The 12,107-nt window shown below is 39.5% G+C and overlaps 1 protein-coding gene across 2 annotated transcripts; it reads right to left on the minus strand.

The window, feature by feature from the left end:
* Positions 1-1,190: 1,190 nt before the first annotated feature.
* Positions 1,191-9,924, minus strand: LOC138600872 (uncharacterized). 2 transcript variants are annotated; one of them, XM_069672400.1, is made up of 7 exons: positions 9,236-9,924; positions 6,576-8,486; positions 6,301-6,467; positions 5,998-6,221; positions 3,073-3,202; positions 2,888-2,988; positions 1,191-2,368 (listed from the first exon to the last, which is right to left on the minus strand). In XM_069672400.1, exons 2-7 carry the CDS (start codon positions 8,329-8,331, stop codon positions 2,161-2,163), a joined length of 2,586 nt encoding a protein of 861 aa, XP_069528501.1. In that variant the 5' UTR covers positions 8,332-8,486; positions 9,236-9,924; the 3' UTR covers positions 1,191-2,160. The 2 variants fall into 2 exon arrangements, with proteins under 2 accessions (XP_069528501.1, XP_069528500.1); XM_069672399.1 differs by having other exon boundaries at positions 9,199-9,924.
* Between the last annotated feature and the right edge of the window lie 2,183 nt (positions 9,925-12,107).

Raw genomic sequence — 12,107 nt, forward strand, 5'->3', positions numbered from 1 at the left:
TACGTTATGCAACATAAACACATTTCATCTTGTCTAAGAATGATGAATAAGTTCTCCCCCCTTTCGTTTAACCACTGACTCATTCAGTCCAACTTTGAATAAGTCTGCCGTGGTACTTTGCCCAAAAGTGGGCTGTGGCATTACTGGCTGTTACAGCCCAAACTAGTGGGGAAGGAGCACAAAATGAAACTTAAGAGATCCACAAATCAAATTCACATTAAAGTGTAATAATCAAGTACAACAAAAGGTGAAACTTCAAAAAACAAGATATACAATTCAGAAAATGGTAGTGACGTTACAACTAACCATCAACAATATCTCCGATATCTAACAAACAATGCTCCAAAAAGGGTTGGAGGTGACAAAACTAAGATGCTGCTTGAACTGCTGCCATTTTATTCCGGGTCTGGCATCTATAAAATTATTTTGCCAATTTGGCAAACACATTTACTATTTTCAAAGAACAGAAAAGCCTCTCAATTTGAGTGGATATATTTACATAAACCCTCTGTTCCCTTTGTTTTCAGACAAACAAATTACGTCATCTTTTCAAATTATATTTCTCTGCTTTTAGTAAAGAGCCCAAAAAGAAAAGTTAAAGTATGTCCTAATACTGTGATCATTTCTTAAACTTCTAAGTAGGTTTTATTTCCCTGACAATACCCTAATTTCCACTTATAGCACTCTGAACTACACTGAATGGGGAGTTTCTATTCATGTGTTTGTTTGAAAAAGCATTGGCTAAATATTTCACCTCCTAAAACTACAATCTTTATTTTCACTGTACACAATATAGTCTATATCACCTACAGTAACATTTTCACGTAATAACTACAGTCTAAAGGCCGGGGTCTCAGTTACAATAATTAAAGGTTTGTGCTCTCAAGACATTCCCTTTATGGAAAAAGCAAAGGGCTGTTATATGACCATAGTGGGTGGAGGTGTTGTAATGGAGTACATTTTGTTTTTAAAGGTGTTTTGAATATTTTTTACTTGGAGTAAAGATCTTATAAAATTACACAGTCCAGTTCACCACCACTAGAAACTGCAATCCCCAAAATAAAGAGTTAGGGTCATTTATACTCTTGTGTCAGTAACAATGGAAACTGAACATTGTTATATATGTAAAGGCAGAGTTTAGAGAACAGAATGATATCTGATATTTAAAAAGTTCCATCAACTCTGGAAGAATAAAGACCAACTTTATTGTCACAAACATGTTTTGGCTTATGGCTTTCATCAGCGCCATCATTAAACACAACAAAGAACATTAAGTAAGATGAGTATGAAGGAAACAAAAGTATCAACACATACATATTAGCCTATGGGGTACCCACACATGATGGGCTGCAAGCCAATCACATTCCCAAACTGGCGGTGAGGCAAGAGATGTGCCTGAGCTTGCACAGAGGAACTCTTAACCAGATAAAATGTGCCTCTTTGTTGTGGTTTACTTAAAAAAAGAACAACATATGATATATTGTACAAACAATGTAAATGTCTTTAACATGTAAAATATATAGAAATATGAAGATTAAATGCAAAAATTAAAAAAAGTAAAATAACTCTTTCATCAAGAAACCTTTGTGTTGCTCCAGGCAACAAATGATATGAGACATAAATCCAAAATGCTTCTCTCTTTTTCCACTACCAACTATTTGGCTGGACTTGTTTCTATTCATTAAAAGGTGTGATGCTGCATTTCACAAGTGTCTTGCAACAGGACTTGTTACACCTTTCTGCCCACAAAGTGTTTTTAAAGGCACAGGAGGAGGTCAGAAATGATTTACAATGGCCTCCTTACATTAGTTAATATTACCACTCTCTATATGAACATTGCTTGTATGTTTCAATCAGAAAAAATACACACTAGTTATTCATCATTTGAAAGAGTCAGGCCTCCAATATCAAGAGGCTTTCAAATATATATTTTTGCAACAGTGCACTTGTATGTCCACAGCAAAAGGCAAATGTAGGATTTGCTCTGCTGATTTAAAACCACCCAGCAACAGCTTTTGCATTTAGAAGCAGTTCATTTAAATCAACTCAGTGGCAGCATCCCTCATTTACATCTAATTACTGTCCCTGCTAAAGCAAAAGACTGAGGCCATGAGCCTGGTGTCACTTTACAGTTGGCTCAGTAGAAATTCTTTGAGATTCTTAAATTGGGACATTGAGATGTTCGTTGGAGTTTGATGGTGGCACTGCAGCTGTGGTGGCGATGTTTGCTCTCGGTAACTCTTCTGTTGTAAACATTTTCCGAAGAGATGGCTTCAAATTCCAGCCTTGGTTCTCGGCAAATATATAAACGCTTCCAAAAAGATCAGGAAACATCGACATCAGATCAAATTTGGCGGCCTCCTCTTCACTGAAAATAGAGAATTAAAACTGTATTAGAAAGTCAGTTAGAAAGTATAGATTAGATTAAAATTTGTATTGTTTTTGTTCTTTGTTGCTTTTATTGTTTTATTGGACACATAGAAACCACGTACAAAAAGAACATAACATAACACATAACACATAACATTGCTTTCCCTCCCGTCAGTTACCGGGTGGTGTTCTTTAATGATGCTGTGGCGGAGGGAACAAAACTCCTGCCATAGCGTGCCCTTTTACAGGCCAACGTCTTGTATCTGCGACCTGATGGAAGCAGTGTGAAGATGAATTGAGGGGGTGTCCGGGGTCATGTGCAATGATGTGTTCTGTGTGTGATGGCTTTGCTGTTAAGATCTGAGAGGTTGCGGATGGGGAGGCCAATTATATTGGAGGCGGTTTGTGTGATGCGTATGAGTTAATTACAATATGCCAGTATTTACAAACTGGAGAGATGATTAAACTCGTACCAAGAAATCATTAAAACAGTAGTTAAAAACATTAAATAACTTACTAGTGCTCAAGGAGGTTTCGCATGAAGCGCAGTAGTCCCAGAATGTTTTCAGGGTAGGCTTTCTTCTTACCATCCAACATCTGGACCAACTCTGGTGGAAACTATAACACAATAATAAGTTATAATTATACATCATGATGAAGTGAAATTCAGAAATACAAACTAGTGGGATACGTTGCGTTCACCTGATTTTTCCACAGTTTGAAGGATCCAACTCCAGCGCATTTTTCCAACGAAGAAATGAATTCTGCGTCAGCATTTTGAAACTTTGCCACTTCCTCCTTGTTTCCAATCTTTCTTAAATACTCTACTCTCCTGAAAAATGAAATTGTAAGTTTATGGTGTGTGTTTAACAAAATAACAAAATGAACCTGTCTCATCAATGCAAAGTCATCAAATACCAAAACAATATCCAAACAGGACTTGCCTTTTCATATCAGTTAGCCTGTATGAAAAACAGTTATAAAGAGTTGCTACCAAAGTATGTTGACAGGAGAAGAGAACACAAAACTTTCGTTATCAGATGATCTTCTGGTAAATCATATGATTTTCCCCAGCCATGCTCAAAACTCTATGGATGGTAATGTCAGTGTCTCCATTGGTTGGTCCACCACTTTAGTTCAGCCTGAAATATGTCAACAACTTTCTGATGGATTGCCATGAAAATGTGTAAAGAGGACCACAGTTACCAAAGGGTAGATCGTAGCGGCTCAATGACCCAGTGACTTCTTATCAAGTCAAATTTTTTGTTTCTCCATTACTTTGGTTTCTAATCAAATACCTGCAAAACTGATGACATTGCCATCATCCTCAGCTCTAATTTGTGTTTAGTATTTACAAGTAAATATTGGAGACGTTGGACGCCTTAGAGATAAAAAGTGCTCAGTCATCCAGAGCAGAGTTTCTGTTATCCGGTAATTGCCGTTTTTTTATCGGTACAATCTGTTTAAAAGCCCGAAGTAATTTGAGCATGAGACATGTTGTTCCGCTGTATAAATTTCAGTTTAGTGAACTTATTGAAGCAGAGTGCACCAGCTGGGCGTACTTCTGGGTGCAACGTTACGTCCGACTTAGAGCTGAAAGTTACAACAGACCTTAAATTACACCCTATGCACCAGTAAAACTTAAGCCCTGTTTATGTTGCACACGGGTGCATCTTTTACACCATGGATGGAGCACGCGTAAGTTTACAAAGTCAGACTTAAATCCATGGTAAAACAGAAACACAATGGCAGCGCATCTTGTTGTTTTACAGGATAAATAAAAGGGCATCAAACAAGAGAGAGTGATCCGTAAAAGCACAGTAAGTTGATCGAAAGGTTTTGTTTTGACAGACAAGTCCTGTCTGAATTAATTGCAGAGCTCTCCCCTCAGCTGCAGCATGTACATCGGACAACGGCATGCTTGATTATTTACTTTGTATGTTTCCTCATTTCACTATCTGTAAAATTGATTTTTTTTGTTTTGTTATCCATTAAGTTAGTGAGTGGAGACGTGGGTTGCTTGGTAACAGTCACCGCTTTTCGTGTGTTCACGTGGACACGCATCATGAGACAGGGCGCAGCTACTGTAAGACCGGGGTCAGAGTTGCTGCATTCGGTATAAATTCCAATAAAAAATTCGGTCATATCTAAGTTGGACGTAAAAGATAAGATATTTTCTTACGCCCAGCTGGTGCACTCAGCTCCTGTGAACTATACACGGGAGTCCTTGTTAACAGTGACAGATAGAAGTGACAGAAGTGCAACATAACATCATGTTAGATCGTTGATACATTATCATATATAAATTTTTGGACTAAATTATTGTTGGGACAATTCAGTAATCTTCCTACCCAATTCTATGCCCTTGCCTGCCTATCAATTGTTTATAAGCCAAATAAAAGCAGATAATATTTGACCTTAATTTCAATGGTTTTTCTTTTATTATTTTTTTATTTTCTACATTGTAGACACTGAAGACATCACAACTATGAAATAACACATATAGAATTATGTGGTAAACAAAAGAAGTGTTAACAGAGCAAATATGTTTTATATTAAGCACAAACCAGATGGGATGGCATGTCGCTGCAGAATGCTGTGGTAGCCATGCCGGTTAAGTGTGCATTCAACTTTGAATAAATCGCCGACATTGTCACCGGCAAAGCAGCCCTACACCTCCTCCATGCTTCACAGAGGGAACCACACATGCAGATACCATCCGTTCACCTTCTCTGCGTGTCACGCAAAGACACGGCGTTTGGAACCAAAAATCTCAAATTTGGACCATCATCAGACCAAAGTACAGATTTCCACTGGTCTATTGTCCAGTCCTTGTGTTTCTTGTTGGTCTGCCTCAGAAGTGGTTTTGTTTGCAGTATTTCGACCTCGAAGGCCTGATTCACACAGTCTCCTCCGAACAGTTGATGTTGAGATGTGTCTGCTACTTGAACTCTGTGAAGAATTTATTTGCACTCTAATCTGAGGTGCCGTTAATTTAGAGATATCTGAGGCTGCTATCTGAGGTAACTCTAATGAACTTACCTTCTGCAGCAGCACTCTTGGTCTTCCTTTCCTGGGGTGGTCCTCATGAGAGCCAGTTTCCTCATAGCATTTGATGATTTGTGCGACTGCACTTGATGACACATTCAAAGTTCTTGAGATTTTCTGGAGTGACTGAAATTCCGGATTGACTGAAATTCCACAATCAACTTTTGACAAGGCACACCTGTTAATTGAAAACCTCTCCAGGTGACTACTTAATGAAGCTGACTGAGAGAATGCCAATAGTGTGCAAAGCTGCCATCAAAGCAAAAGGTGGCTACTTTGAAGAATGTAAAATATAAAAAATATTTTGCTTTGTTTAAACTTTGTTTACCTCATAATTCCAATTGTGTTATTTCATCGGTTTGATGTTGTCAGTTTTAATTCACAATGAAAATAATAAAAATTACAGAAAAACCATTGAATGAGAAGGTGTGTCCTGGTACTGTATATATTCCCCTTTTTCAATTTCATCCAATAAATGTAGAGATATTAAACTCTGGACCAAAATTGTAGACCAACCAAAGCACTGGCAATGCCATCCAGTAGAAAATGCAGATCAATCCATCAACATTTCTTCCTTACCTATCTGGGGTGCAAAAGAAAGGATGACTCAAGCATTCTTCAACTTTAGGTCTCTCCTTTGGTTCTTCATTGATCATCCTCTCAATGAGATCTTTTGCCACCACATCTCGAACATGTTTCAAATCGTACCTCCCTTCAGAAATGTTGTTCTCACATTGATAAGATTTGTCGCCGAAAGGATGGTGTCCCCCAGAAAGGATATAATAAATCAGCATCCCTGCCACCTTAAGGATTAACAATTGATGCAATCAAGGAAATGATTTTTAAAGAAGTCATCAATTAAGTTTGTGTAACAAAACTTACCTGTATATCAGTGTTGGACTTGTATGGTACGTCAGCTTCTTCTTCTGTTAAGGTCTCCTTGGCCTTCCAGCACTTTGTTCCAGCAGTTCCTGTGCGGTGAGTTGTTTGGCCTTTGGGCAACCGTCTACTGATGCCAAAATCAGCTAGTCTTGCCCTCCCATTAACATCTGCGGGAAAAATCAAATGGAAAACTTTTAAAAAAATTATAAATCTGTAAATTGTAGGCTTTACCTGAATATCATTCATTATCTCAAGATATATTTAACTAGTCTTACCAATCAGAACGTTGGGTGGTTTGAGATCCCGGTGGAGAATTGGAGGTCTTTGACAATGAAGCACCCTTAAACTCTCGAGCACCTGATAGACGAGTTTCTTCACCTGCAGATCATCAGCTTTATTGGTGTTGATGTATTCTTCCAGGGTGTATTCACAAAGTTGAAGACCAAGATATCCAAAGTTATCATCCTCAGCAGAGTCAACGTATCTTACGATAGATTGATGATCAAGCTCTGGAAGTCGTAGAAATCCTTCCTCATTCTTCAGCACCTGATAGTTGCTTTTAGTCATTTTCTTAATAGCAACTTCAGTGCCATCATCTCTCAGCCCCAGAAAGACTTCAGTACCATCACTTCCCTTTGCTATGCGCAATTCTTCTGTGTTCACATAAATCATGCTCCCGATTCTGGTTACTTTACTTTTATCAGTGCTAAAGAGCTTCTCTAATTTTTCTCTCCACCTCTTGCTGACTTGAAGCCATTTACGTTTTACTGATGTTGCAGAGGTGTTGAACTGTAATGGCTTAGCTGCTGTTACTTCAGTTGTAGCAGTGCAACCTTCATCATCAGTTGGGTCTCCTTGCTTTTCCTTTTTCTTCTTCTTCTTTTTCTTCTTTTTCTTGGGTCCAGGTGATGCTTTATACTCTTCACATTCTGAGTTTGGTTTGCTGAGATGATTTTTCAGTCGCCTGAGCACTTCTTTAAGATCTTTTAGCATATTAATTTCAGCAGATGTCAGTATGTCATCAGGCACTGAAGTTATCCCTGCTGACTTAATGAAGTTCACTGCATTTTCAAATGAGAGCAAGTTTCCAAATATGCCGTATGTGAAGACTCTTATTTCAGTGGAGTGTACGTCCTGCCCAAAATGAACAATGGTTTTGCATAACTTCTCGTTTAAGGCAGGATCCCAGCCATTTTTGTCTTCTGTTTTCTGTGTTATCAAATAAAGTGTTCGTATAACATCTTCACATACATCAGGTTTCTTTCCTGGGCTCAGCTGTTTCAGTAGAAGTGGGATCAGGGCACATGCTTGCTCATTTGGTATCTCTTCAACAGTACACAAAACTTTATACAAACTAACAATTGCCTGGGGAACACAATGCTTTGAAATGTTTGGGAAACGACTGATCACACCTGCAATATAGGTGTCCACATTGCCTGTGTCCTTCAGCCACTTGATACATCTCTGGCCATACTTTTCTTCAATTGGCCCAGTTACAGTAATAAGGGTTTCAAATATGATCAGGTGGGTCTGAGGATTCTCCCACTGCATGTGACTGTCAAAGGCTTTTTCAGGTTGATTCCTTCGTATAGCAAGCCAGACATCCAGGAAATAACTCACTTTGGAGCATAACTCATCCCCTTTTGTTGCAAGATTACGAACCATCTGAGATATTTTTTCATCATGAGTGACACATTCAGGATCAGAGAGGGGTGACAATGTTACCAGTGCACCAGCAGAAATGAGCGCTTTGAAGACATCTTCCTGGTCATTGATGACAGCAGTATGCAGTGGTGTAAATTGCCATAGATCCTCTACATTTGGATCAGCTTTTGCTTCAAGTAGTTTCTCCACAAAAAGAGGTGGTGCTTTGGATAGTGAGACATAATGCAAAGGTGAAAGGTCTTTTGGGGAGGAACTGTTTGGGTTTGCCCCCTGCTGCAAAAGGAAAGTACAGATGTCTCTCTTGTGGTTTACAACAGCAGCAATCAGTGGGGTTACATAGTCATTGCAATTGTGCATGGGTAACATTCATTAATGCTGTTGTCCTTTAGTGATTCCCTTAGCTCTTCGAGGTTGTTGTCAATTATACACTGTATTAAAGGATGTGTTTCTCTTATTGGGGGGTCTGACAGCTGTAGCTCTTGGGAGATATCCAAGATATCCATTTCTTTGCCTCAGAGTAACTGTGAAAAATAATTCATGGTAAAAAAATTATATTACACAACATTTGGTGCCATTTTAAAGTTTATAAAAACAGCCCAAACTTTACACAGAATAAGATTAAAGGTTTTTTATGTCATTATTTTCACAACTACCTATGTATTTAGGTAGATAATTCAAACATTATTGCAACTCAGTCAGAAACTAACACTATAGTACTGTACAATTTGATGGGAAGTTAAAAAGCTGTAATTCACAAACACCGGACCCAACATGTACATGTAGGTGAAATTATTTTATTGTACAACCTGAAAACTCTTTTTAATTTACTGCATGTGTTAATACAGCCAGCTATAATTGCTAATTACATCACAAGATTCAGGTGAACACTGGTTCTACACTCGACAGCTGCTAATGCTAATGATATCATTTTTTTTATAGGAGTCACTAATGCACTGGGAGTGACGCACCTTGAGTTTGTACTTCCTCATTCAAGCTGGGAACGGAATTCAACTTTGTATATACATAGCTGTTAATTGTATTTGGTTGTTTGGGTACACTTGTGGAATAAAGTGTTCGTCATTGAACAACCATTATGATGAAACAAAATAACCGCTGGAATGATTTATGAACAAGAGAAGGTCTACACGAGTGTGCTTCTTTCAGTCGAGCACACTGATCATTTTACGCTATATTTTCTATTAAATAGTTAAATGATTGGAAATAAATACTTACAAAGATGAAGTGTGGTATCCAGTGTCCTATGACTTACAGTAACTAAACTTCATATCCCGCCTTTGATATCCTTTGTCACTCTTTCTCTTCTCTCGCTCTCTTGCTCGTTCCTCCTCTTTAGAACTGCAAGATATGTTTGGGTACGGTGGTCAGGCTGCTAATCAGTGTAAAGTCCCGGTCTTGACATTAACACCCGCCAAAACGCCAAATGCGGGTAGAATTGTGCCGGGTGACTCAGTCACTCTCACGAGCCACTCTGGCGGGTGGCATTCTATTTTTCTTCAGTAAGGAGACTGCTTTAAAGTTTTTAATACGAGACAATCCGGAACCGACGAGAGGGAGACACAGCGCGGCGAGAGAGTGATGATCCAGAGTGTGATCTAGTATCAGTTTATCAGAGTTTATAACAATGTGATCCAGCAGTGAGCAGTTTATAATCATGCAGCGAAGTGATGACACCGATCTGTGTGTGGTTCTCATACTCTGCCCCTGACTAAATAGGGTCGCGATCTGTCCCCGTATTTCCGCGAACAATCATCTTTAAAAAGCAACCACGTCCACAGGCTGTGAATGAAATGAACCGGAGGTTCTATCAGTTATTATGCGGCGCAGGGAGGAGGAGATATGACACAGATCTGTCTTTCTACCTGGCTCAATAACGTCGCGATCTGTCCGTATTTCCGCGCACAGGCAGGCTACTATAAAGTATAAACTTTCCACATGCATATGTCCATATGCTGTGTACTTCATATATTTCACTGATGAAGACAGGCGTCAGGCTTCATTATCAAACAAAGTTTTACGTCATCACTTCAGTCCGTCCTCGCCAGCTCCCTGCCTCTGTGCGCCTGCGCAGCACCTCTCCCCCTCTCTGTGCTGTGAGTCTCCATCAAAGTTTTTTTGTATGATGTTTTTTTTAAGTCTTATTAAGGTGAATGAGGCTCCGTGTTCATTTGCATACAGAGCTGGACATGAGCACTACCTGCCCACAGTATTGCATTGCGGCTCGCCAGTGACCACACATGAAGCCCCTGTGAAGCATCATAATGTGGCCGCTCGAGGAGGAGACAACACAGAAGAGAAAACTTGATGAAACAGAAAATGAAAAAGAGACAAAGAAGAGAAAAGACCAAAAGGTCAGGTCGAGATTGGCTGATAATGATCCAACAAAGAAAATAAAGTAGCTGCGCTGACTGTTGGACGTTGTTGTGGAAGCCAACGATCATTCAGTCATTCTAGTTCATAAGTATGGATGCATTCCATTGGTGTCCCTTTCAGACAGGTTGATTTGAATAACAAGTTCCCTTTTGCTGACACACCTTGCCTGCTTGAAATGTACACTGAACAAAAATATAAACGCAACACTTTTGTTTTTGCTCCCATTTTTCATGAGCTGAACTCAAAGATCTAAGACTATGTACACAAAAGGCCTATTTCTCTCAAATATTTATTGTGGCCAGCCTAATGTTGAGCCATTGGGAGGTTGCCAACAGTGTACTTTGGGTTTTATGGGCTATTTCAGCAGATACATCAACATGTTTACAGCTGGTAACATTGTGGATGAGACCGAACTTTACAGTACAATTAAACATGGCCTCTATCACAGATTTATTATGACAACTGTACAGGGATGAATTATTATATTAGAGGACTGGTTATCTTAAGTCACAATTCCTGTCTTTCACCCAGTGCTCGCTTTCCCACTGGAGATATGGGCGAGGGAACGGCTGGTCCGTCATGTTCCACAAACTCTGTTAGCTTCTTAATTCTATCCATCCATCCATGATCTTCCGCTTATCCAGGGCCAAGTTGCGTAGGCAGCAGGCTAAGCAAGGTGACCCAGGCGTCCCTCTCCACAGCAACGTTTCCAGCTCCTCCTGGGGGATTCCGAGGCATTCCCAGGCCAGACAGGATATATAATCCCTCCAGCGAGCTCTGGGTCTGCCTTGGGTCTCCTCCCAGTTGGACATGCCCGGAAAACCTCCAAAGGGAGTTGACCAGGAGGCACCCTAATCAGATGCCCGAACCAGCTCAACTCCTTTCGATGCAGGGGAGTAGCGGCTCTACTCCGAACTCCCTCCGGATGTCTGAGCTCCTTACCCTATCTCTAAGACTGAGCCCAGACAGCCTTCAGAGGAAACTCATTTCGGCCACTTGGAACGTAGATCAACTGGTAAATCGATAGACTGACCCCTCTCTGACAACCTCTCATTCAAAAGTGGTGATTTCTGGCTCAAAACAAACATCATGGCTATGGCTAACATGCTAAATTCAAGGCTTTAAAAAGGCGGTCAACAAACCAATGGGCGACGTCACGGTGGCTACATCCATCATTTATACCATTTATGATTGACTGATGTTGCCAGTTTTATAATCCTAATGATCGGTTAATGTACAAAACACTTCTTACTATCATACTTTTAAACGTTTATTTGATACTCAAATGACTACATTTACAGTGTATTTTTAGAATAACATTCGATATGCAAAAACAAAGTCTTGTTGTGGTAAAGCTTGCATATTCCATTAAATTTTTTTAGTTGCAGTACCATTCACTTCAAGACTTGCGGGTCTGGTATCTATAAAATTAATTTGGCAGACATAATTTTTGTATATCATGTTCTTGAAAACTGCAGTAACATTTGATGTATTTGAAAGTAAGTGCAGAGATCTGTTCAGACTTTTTGGTGGTGGCATTGCAGTCCTTGTTTTATGTACATTTGGAGCTTGTAAGTTTAACATTCAGTCCTTTCAAAGAACAGAAAAGGCTCTCAACTTGAGTGGATACATTTTCATCGACCCTCAGACAAACAAATTATGTCGTCTTACCAAATAATATTTATCTGAGTCCACTGACGTCTGCTACGAGTTGTAGCCCAAAAAGAAAAGTTAAATTATGTCGCAACAAC

The sequence above is a fragment of the Semicossyphus pulcher genome, unplaced genomic scaffold (genome assembly GCF_022749685.1).
Source record: "Semicossyphus pulcher isolate SPU_LCO1_2020_fin unplaced genomic scaffold, fSemPul1.0.p SCAF_21, whole genome shotgun sequence".
Lineage (NCBI taxonomy): Eukaryota > Metazoa > Chordata > Actinopteri > Labriformes > Labridae > Semicossyphus > Semicossyphus pulcher.